The sequence below is a fragment of the Phasianus colchicus genome, chromosome 24 (genome assembly GCF_987193195.1).
Source record: "Phasianus colchicus chromosome 24, bPhaCol1.hap1.1, whole genome shotgun sequence".
Taxonomy (NCBI): domain Eukaryota; kingdom Metazoa; phylum Chordata; class Aves; order Galliformes; family Phasianidae; genus Phasianus; species Phasianus colchicus.
The window spans coordinates 4,499,543-4,510,080 of record NC_143459.1 but is presented as its reverse complement, the minus strand read 5'-3'; the positions used below and the strand labels follow the sequence as shown (position 1 = coordinate 4,510,080).

The 10,538-nt window shown below is 50.8% G+C and overlaps 2 protein-coding genes across 3 annotated transcripts; one reads left to right on the top strand and one right to left on the bottom strand.

The window, feature by feature from the left end:
* Nucleotides 1-2,626: 2,626 nt before the first annotated feature.
* MANEAL (mannosidase endo-alpha like) lies at nucleotides 2,627-6,556 on the top strand. The gene is made up of 4 exons (XM_031594670.2): nucleotides 2,627-3,597; nucleotides 3,894-4,003; nucleotides 4,446-4,522; nucleotides 4,969-6,556. Exons 1-4 carry the CDS (start codon nucleotides 3,171-3,173, stop codon nucleotides 5,603-5,605), a joined length of 1,251 nt encoding a protein of 416 aa, XP_031450530.1. The 5' UTR covers nucleotides 2,627-3,170; the 3' UTR covers nucleotides 5,606-6,556.
* Nucleotides 6,557-7,000: 444 nt separating this feature from the next.
* Nucleotides 7,001-9,686, bottom strand: YRDC (yrdC N6-threonylcarbamoyltransferase domain containing). Of its 2 annotated transcripts, XM_031594672.2 has the most exons (6): nucleotides 9,540-9,686; nucleotides 9,177-9,372; nucleotides 8,938-9,052; nucleotides 8,569-8,688; nucleotides 7,711-7,853; nucleotides 7,001-7,341 (listed from the first exon to the last, which is right to left on the bottom strand). In XM_031594672.2, exons 1-6 carry the CDS (start codon nucleotides 9,667-9,669, stop codon nucleotides 7,278-7,280), a joined length of 768 nt encoding a protein of 255 aa, XP_031450532.1. In that variant the 5' UTR covers nucleotides 9,670-9,686; the 3' UTR covers nucleotides 7,001-7,277. The 2 variants fall into 2 exon arrangements, with proteins under 2 accessions (XP_031450532.1, XP_031450531.2); XM_031594671.2 differs by having other exon boundaries at nucleotides 9,177-9,646.
* Between the last annotated feature and the right edge of the window lie 852 nt (nucleotides 9,687-10,538).

Genomic DNA, 10,538 nt, shown 5'->3' with positions numbered 1-10,538 from the left:
TTGATAGTGCCTGCATCTCCTGTGAAGGAGAGGGGTCACCAACCATCCCACCCTCCTGACACACAGCTCATCCTCCTGCTGCCAGCAGCACAAATAAAGCTGTCACTTGCAGGGACGCTGAGCACCAGCAGCCTGGGATGAGCCACAAACAGACTGACATCAATACGTTTCCCTTCGGCCCTCACAGAGGTCAGGAGAGAGAGACAAGGCTTTGGGTACCCCGGAGCAGACAGCAAAGCAAGGATTTCTCTAAAGTTTGCTCTGCCTCATGGCTTTTCTACAGCTCCTTAAAGACTTCCAGTTTTTTGGTCTTGGAGGAGCAAAGGCACCCAGCACACAGCCAACACACATCCTGCACCCAGGGGATGTGGCTCAGCTCTGTTGGTCTCCACAGCTCTGCTGCTCCATGCCAGCTCGGGTGCAGAGGTCAGAGCGCAGCTGCACCCGGGTTATTGATGGCATGAGATTAGCTTGTCTGAGCAGGGAAATACATCACTGAAAAAATAGGAAACATTTGGAAAGTGGATGGCGGGTGCGAGAGTGATGAATGAGCGCTGGAGGAGGCTGGCAAGGATCAATGAATAGCTGAGGAGTGAGGAATGAGATGGAGGGGGGGATAGGCTCCCTATGCAAATACAGAAAGCAGCAGAATTAGTAGGGGAGAGGGTCCTGAGCAAGCAGAACAATGAGAAGTGATCGCTTTCTCTTTTCCCTCTGCTGCAGGGATCTGATTTGGGAAGACAAGGCAGGGGAAGGGCTCAGAGGAGGGACCCCTCACGCACACGCTCAGCAGATGGCAGCCCCTCACATCCCTCTGCTCCCTGACTCCTCCAGCAGCAGCTCGGCAGACAGCAATTTCTCTGAAGCCATCATTTTGGGGTCAGCTCTGTGAGTATTACAGTCCATTAGCAGCAACAGAGACAGCTGCTCGCGAGCAATAAAGATACATAACCACAGCATTCAGACACCGGGAAAAATCATCGCAGCGTGGGCTCAGCGTGCACCAAGCAGAGCTGCTGCCTCGTGCTCCACTCAGCGCCCACTGCTCAATGCTCTGAAGCACAGAGCACGCTGCTGGGCTGCTCCAGCACTCCCTTGGTGGCCGAGCACTATCTAGTGGTCAGACAGAGCTCCAGGGAGCAGAAGGCTGCAGGCACGCTGCACAGATCCATCTACAGATGGATGGCATCGGATGAAACCAGCTGGAGAGCTGGCCAGGACAAGTATCATCACAGTACAGTAGTAACAGGTGCCGTGGTGAAATCATTTTGGGGAATTTGGGAACCAAAACCCACTGGGAGCACAGAGCTTCTGACTGTGCCATGCCAGAGCTGAGCCACACGGGGAGTGGTGGTGGGACCTTAGCACCCCCCAACTGGCACATCACACCCTCCTGCTCATTGCTTCCAAGTATTTGGACTCTAAATGGTTCCGCCCCACCTTCAGCCCCTTCATCTGCTGCTTCAGAAATTCAATGTCAGCATTTCAAAAGACATCGAATTCGCAGATGGAGAAGAATGATGGCAGATTCTCTGGTCTGCAGATTTCTATCCAGTGTCCTTGGCACCAGACACAGAAAGAAAAGGCTCTTCCTGCCTCCCTGGAGCAGCCCTCTCTGCAGCCTGACCTCTGTGATAGCCTGAAGGTGGCGATTTGGAAGAAAATGATGGCAGATACTTTGTGGGATGATGGGCTGGACAGAGCAGGTTTATACAGTCCATCCAGAAGCAGCCACACAGCCCTGCAGCTCCCAGTGTTCCAGTACACCTGGAAAAGCACAAAATCCCACGTTCTCTATGTCAGCAAATGAAAATAACAACTCTGAAAAAGCAAAAGGCTGAGAACACATTACAGCTGATGTCCTGAGCCGCACACCCTGCGCCCATGTGCGAAGTTGACATGAGAAAGGGTCCTCATCTCAAGCAGATGGCAGCACATGAGGGGCAAAGGGCAGACAGGGGCTCACAGTGTGCCTGCAGAGCCCAGGCACGTGGCAGCTGGCAAACAAACACAGAGCATCAACCCCGAGCTGAACCAGGCCTCCCAAATCACAACACAAAGGGTCCTAGAGGGATTTGAGAACTAAATGGGGGGAAACGGGTCAGGCTTTTATTCGCCTTAGAGTCTCTAAGTCATTAAAGTACACTCAGCCCATGGCTTCCAATCTCTCCCTGCAACCAGGAGGTCCCTTAAGAAAACACAGCTGCGTTTCTGTTCTAACTGAGCCAAAGCAGAGGCCAGAGAGGTGTGAGCCAGGCATCTCTCTGCCCTGCTGAGTGGTGCTCAGCATCCTGCACACCCAGCTCTGCGGTGAGTCCTCACCTCCACCTGACCCAGCCAAAACCCACATCCAGTTCTGAAGGACAAACTCCTGCTGCTCACCCACAGAGCACAGCCCAACACAGGGATGGATGGAGGTAGGAACTGCTGCCAGAAGCTTTCAGTGCCGTGGGGCGGCACGAGCTTCAGCTGAGCGAAATAATGGAAGGCCCATCCCTGCTGGGGAGCCTCAGAAGCCCATTTGTGGTTTACGGGCAATTTGTTCCCTCGACAGGTTTATCTCATTACTGGGTTTCCATTTAGCAGGAGTTTTATCGCCTGTAACATTTGTGCATAACAGATTCACCCGATTAAAATGTTATTTCCTTTAGCAGCCCGGATAGTCACATCTCAGCGTTTGCTGGGGCGCGTTCACCTTTCCTTAAGTTTAATCCTTCACCAGCCATTCGTTTCAACTGTTTCACTCGGGGAACGAGCACAGACAGAAGCCGCGTCCTCCCGCAGTGCGCTGCAGCCGCTTCCCCATCCGGGGCCGCGATCAGGGAGCTGCATCACCACCGCTCCCAGCACCGCGGCAGTTCCTGGTTTGCCCACATCTCCGATGCAGGAGCTCCCGGCTCCTCGCAGGGCAGCGCGGGGTTCCGACGGCGCGGCGCTGCTGGGAGCGGCCGAACCGGGGCTGGGGGCGAGCGGGGCGGAGGCGCTGCATTGCCAGCCGCCGCCAGCAGGGGGCACCAGAGAGAACGCAGCCATCGAACGGGGCCGGGAGGCGAGAATTAGAGCAGCGCCCGGCCGGAGCGAGGCGTCCCCCGCCAGGCCGAGCATCCTCCGCGGAGCCGGGCCTGAGCAGCCTCCTCCGAGCCGGGGATCCGGTACCGGGAGCTCAGGCGATGCGGAGACGGCGGCGGCCCGGAGGGCTGGCCCTGCTGCTGGCCGCTCTCTTCGTTTTCGGTACGGTGCTGGCGCTGCGCACGCTCCGCGCTGCCGATGCTCTCCCCGCCGGAGCGCCGGGGCTGGCAGAGCCGCCCGCTCCTCCCGGAGCCCGCGAGCCGGCAGCGGGGATCGGCCCGTCTTACGACCTGCACGCTTTTTATTACGCCTGGTACGGCAGCCCGCGCTTCGAGGGCCGCTACCTGCACTGGGATCACGCCCTGGTGCCGCATTGGGACCCCAAAGTGTCGGCCAGTTACCCCCGGGGCCGCCACCGCCCGCCCGATGACATCGGCTCCAGCTTCTACCCTGCGCTCGGCCCTTACAGCTCCCGGGACCCCGCCGTGGTGGACGAGCACATGGGCCAGCTCCGCGCCGCCGCCATCGGTAAGCAGCGGGACGCACCGCAGCCCGGATCCGTTCCCGCAGCGCCCCGGGATGCAGAGTTCGGCCCCCCGCCCCGCACCGGGCGGGCTCAGCATCCCGTACGGCTGTTGCCACTGCCCTCTGCCATCCCATAGCCAACAACACAAAGCAGTGCTTAGAGGCTCTTCCAACCAAACCTCGCACGGAGCACCTCGAGCATTACAATGCCATGAAATAGTTACCTCGCTGCCGTTGCATGGGAGGAGGAAAAGTTTAGAAACCAAACGTCTGAGCAATCCGTGGTTGTGTTCCCACAGGAGTGCTGGTTCTGTCGTGGTACCCACCCGGCCTAGCAGATGATAATGGGGAACCATCAGACAGCCTCGTGCCATTCATACTGGATGCTGCACAACGGTATGCCATAAAGGTAACGCTTTTGTCTGTTGTCAGAGGCCAATGAACTCCGTGTTCAGCTCCAACATGAAGCTGACACTATGTCTGGGCAAAGGTTCCACTCCTCTGCTTCAGTTAGTAGTAAAGTAAATGAGTGCTTCCATGTAAGAGCTCTCCTTATTTCATGGGAACAGTTTTTCAGCAGCTAAATACTAAGGGTTGTTGTTTTGGTTTTGTCCCTTAATAATTAGGATTCACAATTTACTTCCCACTAACTTTAGTGAAAAGCAGTGAAAGCTCTGACATCTCTGAGCAGGCTGCCCACACGTGTCACACAGGGGTCCCCCCAGCCCATTCACCTGCAGGGGACAGAAGGTCCTTTGCAACAGCTCTGGGACCATCTGGGAGGTCAGGGTGAAAAGGGAGCAATGGGACTGTGCTGAAAATAACCCCTTCTACCACCTCCTCTTTTGAAGGTCGCCTTCCACATCCAGCCGTACAAAGGGCGCGATGACCACACAGTGCATGAGAATATCAAATACATCATGGACAAGTAAGTCTCTCACGTAGGCAGAAATCCAGCTGTGGAGTGCTGCTTTAAGCAAAAACAGTGTGCTTTGAATTAAATGCATTAGAACAGTATCCAAAAAGCAGTGCGCAGTGAGAATTGCCTACAGCTAGCCAACAAAGCAGTGCTGAGCAGCAGGAGCTGTAATCAAATCCCACTTTCTCCAGTGCCTCTAGAGCCCAAAGCTGCTTTCTTCTGTTCAGGTTTCTAAGCCTGTCACCTCTACTCTTTCCTTTAAAAGGGAAGTAAGGTAACAAACACCACAGTTACAAAGCACTCCCAGAAAGGAGGAGATGAGGGTTCCAGAGAAAGGTTCTGAGCAGAGGCCCCTGTGGCAAACCAAGCCTCACATCACACTTGCCTTCTAACAGCAATACCTACTGAGGGCTTATCACTCCAGCCTCTGAAAAAGCTTTCTGCTCTCTCTGTAGATACGGATCTCATGCTGCTTTTTATAAGTACAAGACCAGCACTGGCAGGAGCCTCCCGCTGTTTTATATCTATGATTCCTACTTGACACCAGCTGAATCCTGGGCCAACCTTCTCACACCATCAGGCTCCCATTCTCTCCGTAACACCGCCTATGACGCTGTGTTCATAGCACTGCTGGTGGAGGAAGGGCACAAGAAGGATATCCTGTCTGCAGGATACGATGGCATGTACACATATTTTGCATCCAATGGTTTCTCTTTTGGCTCATCCCACCAGAACTGGAAAGCCATCAAAACTTTCTGCGATTCCAACAACCTGATGTTCATCCCCAGTGTTGGGCCAGGCTACATTGACACCAGCATTCGCCCCTGGAACAACCACAACACTCGGAACAGAGTCAATGGGAAGTACTATGAAACAGCTCTGCAGGCTGCTCTCATGGTCAGGCCAGAGATTGTCTCCATCACATCCTTCAACGAATGGCACGAAGGCACCCAGATTGAGAAAGCTGTTCCCAAGAAGACTCTGACACGCCTTTACCTGGACTACCTTCCTCATCAGCCCAACATGTACCTGGAGCTGACCCGCAGGTGGGCAGAACATTTCAGCAAAGAGAAAGAGCAGTGGTTGATGTGACTTCAGCATCTGCCTTACTCAAAGCCATCCCACCGACAGAGCTGCAGCACAGACAGGCAGGTCACTGAACCTGCAGCAGCCTGCAAGCACCCCAAGGACTGCAAGAGTCCCAGCTCTCAACCCACAGGAGGAAAAATGACAAGGAGTAGGAAATCTCTAAGCAGCAGCAAAGTCTAACTTCCTGCAGATGTAGCAGAGATGACCTTTTTAGCGCACTTCTGCAATGCATGGGGGTGCTGGCTTCAGGGCCAAAGATCCATTTTTTCTTATGGTGTGTATGTTCTGTGATGTTTGACATAGTTAGCTGGGTTCCAGTATGCATTTTACCTTAAGCCCTTGGTCTGCTGCCACCACAGATCCCTCACTCCACTAGCAACTTCAAAAGCATTTCCTTACCAGCTGGCTGCAAAAAAGAAATAAAAGGTCCTCTAAATTGTTTACTGTAGGTGAAACTAAACCATACAGTTTGGTTCATCCAAGCTCTTCTACACCAAAAAGTTCTGTGCTAGGTGTTGTTAATATGGCTTACTGTATCCAAATAACTCAAGATAATTACAGCCCAAATACTAGTGGCTATTTACCCGTACTGCTCTACATGCTGCCCAAGGAAATGCAACCATATCTCTACTAAAAGTTATTCAGTGGTTGTTTACTGCTCCAAGTTTTGAAAATTTAGACATGAAGTTGCTTTATTCCCTTTAGAATCAAGGGGAAAAACAAAAACAAAACAAAATAAAACAAAACAAACCACTTGCAATAAAAACACTGCTGAAAACACTATTCATTGTTTGAAAGTTCAGCTCACAGTAGCTTTCCTTCTTATAACATGATGGAAAGCACAGCAATGACAGCACAGCAGCAAGGACCTAGGCTACAGCAAGTGAGGATTTGCTCAAATGCAACAGATGTAGGCAGAGAAATAAAAGAAAGAAGCTTCTTACCTTCAGAAGGCCTCAGGAATGCAGGGATCTCCAGCAAGACACCCCCTACCTTCCCTGCCAACCCTTAAATGAGGGCCAGGAAGGGGTGCAACCTGGCTCTACTCATTCTGGTCACTCAGTGCATTGCTTGCAGCTGAGCTCCCCTGGGTTGGACCTGCCTTCCCACCAGGTGCTCCATCACTGCTTCAAGCTGTGACTCAGCATTTCCACTAGACCTCTATTTGTGGTTTAAAATATGCTGGGACCCTTCTAAACGAGCCATAAATTAGCTTATACTTGTATCAATAAAATGAGAAGCAGCAGTTCAGGATGTGAAACAGGGTTCTATTCACAATGACTCCATACACAGTCTAATTAAGTACCTGAGCTTTGTAAGTGATGCAATAAACAGACACAGGGAACGAGTTTTATGGGCAGGGAGGATCAGTGACATCATGCCATCCTGAAAACAGTCTAATACTCAAATTATTTTATTTTAGATCACATTACTAAAACAGGTATTTGGAAATTGTACAGCAGCATAAAGAGTTTAGCATAAATAGTTTCTCAGGATTCGGTAGAGGTAACACTAATTAACAGACACCCATCAACTGTTACTCTCATTACCTTTGTTTACTGACCTGACACAACTCATCAACCTCATTAAACAAGGTCATTAATACCGTCTGCTGAATGCACAGGCACATAGTGTCCAGCTTTACCAGCTCTGTAGAGCCTCAGAGTCCGAAGTCTTAAGATGATTCTGGGATCAAGCCATACTTCTGCCTCAGGATATCAACTGTAGATGTCAGTGCACTGGGGGGGGGGGGAATGAAACACAACTGTCAGAAAAAAAGTTTTTCCAACGATTAAATTGCATTTTTTTTTTTTTTTTTGTGAAAGAGCAACCAGCTAAAAAACACAGTCATTTTGAATTAAGGAGAGCATGAAGTGCAGAAACAAGGATGTTTTGTGTAGAAGCTTCTAGAAAGGAGTCTCCTGGGCTCAGCATTTGGAATGCTCCTTCAGGAGTTCTGAGTATGCTGGTAATTGAGTTAAATGACTTTAATCTGAAGGTTTAACCAGTAGCAGGAAACAAATAAAATAGGACCCACCATAACTTGAAAGCTTCATTTCATTTAAATAAAAAGCATTGCCCATGTATATATAGCAAAGAGTGCTTACCAGCCAGGACGAATGATGGTGAATTTCCCCGACACAGATAAGTCAACCACAGTTGACCCCAAACGACATTCAGGGCTCTGGACGTCCCCTATTGGGCCTCCATCAACAACTAAGGACAACTGAGGCCAAAGGTCTTGGAATTCCTGGAGAAATAAGAGATCTGGCTAACAATCCTGAAGGTGGTTTGTGACCACGTTCCAACCAATCCTGTTGAACAGTCTGTTGTCAGGAAGACGGCCTCTTTACTGTCACTCTCTTTTCTCTGTCACAAACACATCCCAGTTTGACATCTGAGAACAGATTTACCTTACATCTATAGAAAAACTACAACGCTTCTCAGCTCCAAAACTGTATGGTAGCAGCACTGTTTATTTAAGAACACATACACAAAAATTAGCAATGCTTTTGGTACAAAAAAGTGTACTTTTGGTACCATGCTCAACTATATCCCCACCAGGGTCTACAGCTTAGCAAGAAGACATCTCCATGAGCTCGTTCTCAAGCTGCAAGGAGCTGTACAGATAGCAGTATTCTCATTCCACATCCAACCCTCCTATAGCAATTTCTTCTCTTTCAGCTTTGGCACTCACTTCAAAAGGAAGTATAAGCATGTAAATATTACTTTTAAGCCCCACCTTTCACACTTTTTAAGGTGAGGATCACAGACCTTACAACCACACTTACCCCACAATACAGATCTGCAGGCTGTTTTAACAACAGACTGACATTTAAATAAACAAGGAAATAAACAAGCAGAGAAATCCTTGTTTTACTACTAACGCCGGCTTCCAATTATGAATGCCTCGGGCTCTGACAACCTGCCACAAAAATCTCACTTAGTAGCAAAAGCAGCCTTACCGAAACCGTCAGCGTGCTCGCCTGACTGCTGACGTTAGCACTTGTTAAAGCCAATGGTCCAGGGCAAGCTCGTGCCAGCTCCCTAATAAAAGGGTGGTTTGGAATGCGAACACCAACCAACTACAAGGAAGAAGAGAGCATGTTTTACATGCAGTAACCACAGACCTTTTAAATCTTGCTTTGCCTAAAGCCCTTGACCGAAAGCTGACATTTCAGAGAATTAATACACCAACACTTGCCACACAAGCAATAACAAGAAAAATAATCACTGTTAACTACGAATCGGAATTAAAGCTACTACAGCAGAAACATCACAACAGCATATCAACCATAATAAACACTAAGATGCATGCCGTGGCAAAGACCTACCGATGTAAAAGGGTTCAAGTCTTTATTTAGTTCTTCTGATCGCTTTAAGACCAGAGTCACAGGTCCCGGGAGCAAGTCCTGCAGCAGTTCATCTGGCACATTCACGTGGCAGTACCTACAGAGCAAGAGAGGGGCAGCCAGCTGCATAAGCCCTACCCCACGGGTCCCACAAGCTGGTGGGAGCACACAGAGCCCACATGCTAGGCTGCATGCGGCCACAGCCCCCCGAGGAAGCTCACCTGTAGATGTTCTCCACGTCCCCGAGGCAGATGGCCAGCGGCTTCGTCCCGTTCCGCCCCTTCAGGCTGTAGATGCTCCGCACGGCGCGGGAGTCCTGGGCCAGGCAGGCCACGCCGTACACCGTGTCCGTGGGCACGGCCACCAGCCCGCCCTCCTGCAGGGCACCGACGGCGGCTGCCACCGCCTCCCTCCAGCCTGCGGACACCGCCGGCTCAGTCCGGAGCCTCAACCGAACCCGCGCGGGGCTCTCATCGGCGGCCTCCGCGCTTCGAGCCTCCCACCCCGGGGATCTCCCGCCTCCCATCTCCCCCAGGCCCGGCCTCCCGCCGCTCATCAGCCCCCACCGCGTCCTTTCCCCACACCTCGCGGCTCCGGCCGGGCTGCGCTGCCGGGGAGAGGCAGCAAGCAGGAGCTGCGTGCGTGGCCAGGGCCCGGCGGACCCTCCGCGGCCCGAACCAACCCCGCCAGCGCCGCTCGCTGCACTCTCAGCATGTGAGAGCCACTTCCGCTTCCGGCCGCCGGAAGGAGGTGTCGCGCTGCACTTCCGGCCGCCAGAGGGAGGCGCCGCGCTGCACTTCCGGCCGCCAGAGGGAGGCGCCGCGCTGCACTTCCGGCCGCCATTGTAATAAGCTGGGGGAGGGGCAGGCGTTTCTATTGCGCTCATTCCATTCTAGGAGGAAGGTGAGAGCTCCAGGGGAATGGAGCGAATAAAAAGCCCTGTGGTGTTATATTAAAAAGCAAAAGTTGAAAAATAAACTGATTTCGAACTTAGAAAGTGCTGACGTGTGGTAGAAGGAACGATGCTGATGCTTATCTCCCAAATAGTTTGTCAGGACCCTGAGTAAAGACTATTGTAACACAGTGTTTAAATAAGCATTTAATTAGGATTCCATTAGTATTAATATTGCTTTCAATTCCAAAAAAAGTTAATTTCCACTTCTTTGTCGATATTTCAAAGTACAATATTAACTTCATACAAAATGAGCAATTAAGCAAACACCATTATTTCACATTTTACATTCTTCAAAAAATACAAATTCATATTTACTCTTTTTTGGGGGGTTTTGGAGATGCTCTTCCTTTGGAAGTACTGTACCTGTAACTAACATCTTCACATTGCTCAATGTAAGCACATTTGTTCCCGTGTTTCATAGTTAAATAAATTCCTTTAATACCATAAACACATTCTTGAAAAAACTGGGGTTTTCTTTTATTTTATCATCTCCAAGATCATTGCCCAGCTCCCCACACGTGTCAAACAAAACAAAAGCAATCACTAGACAGCCTATGTTCTCCTGGACGTCCCGGGTTGGCTGTTATGCAGATATCAATGCCGAAGCTGACGTGGGTAACTGACCAGG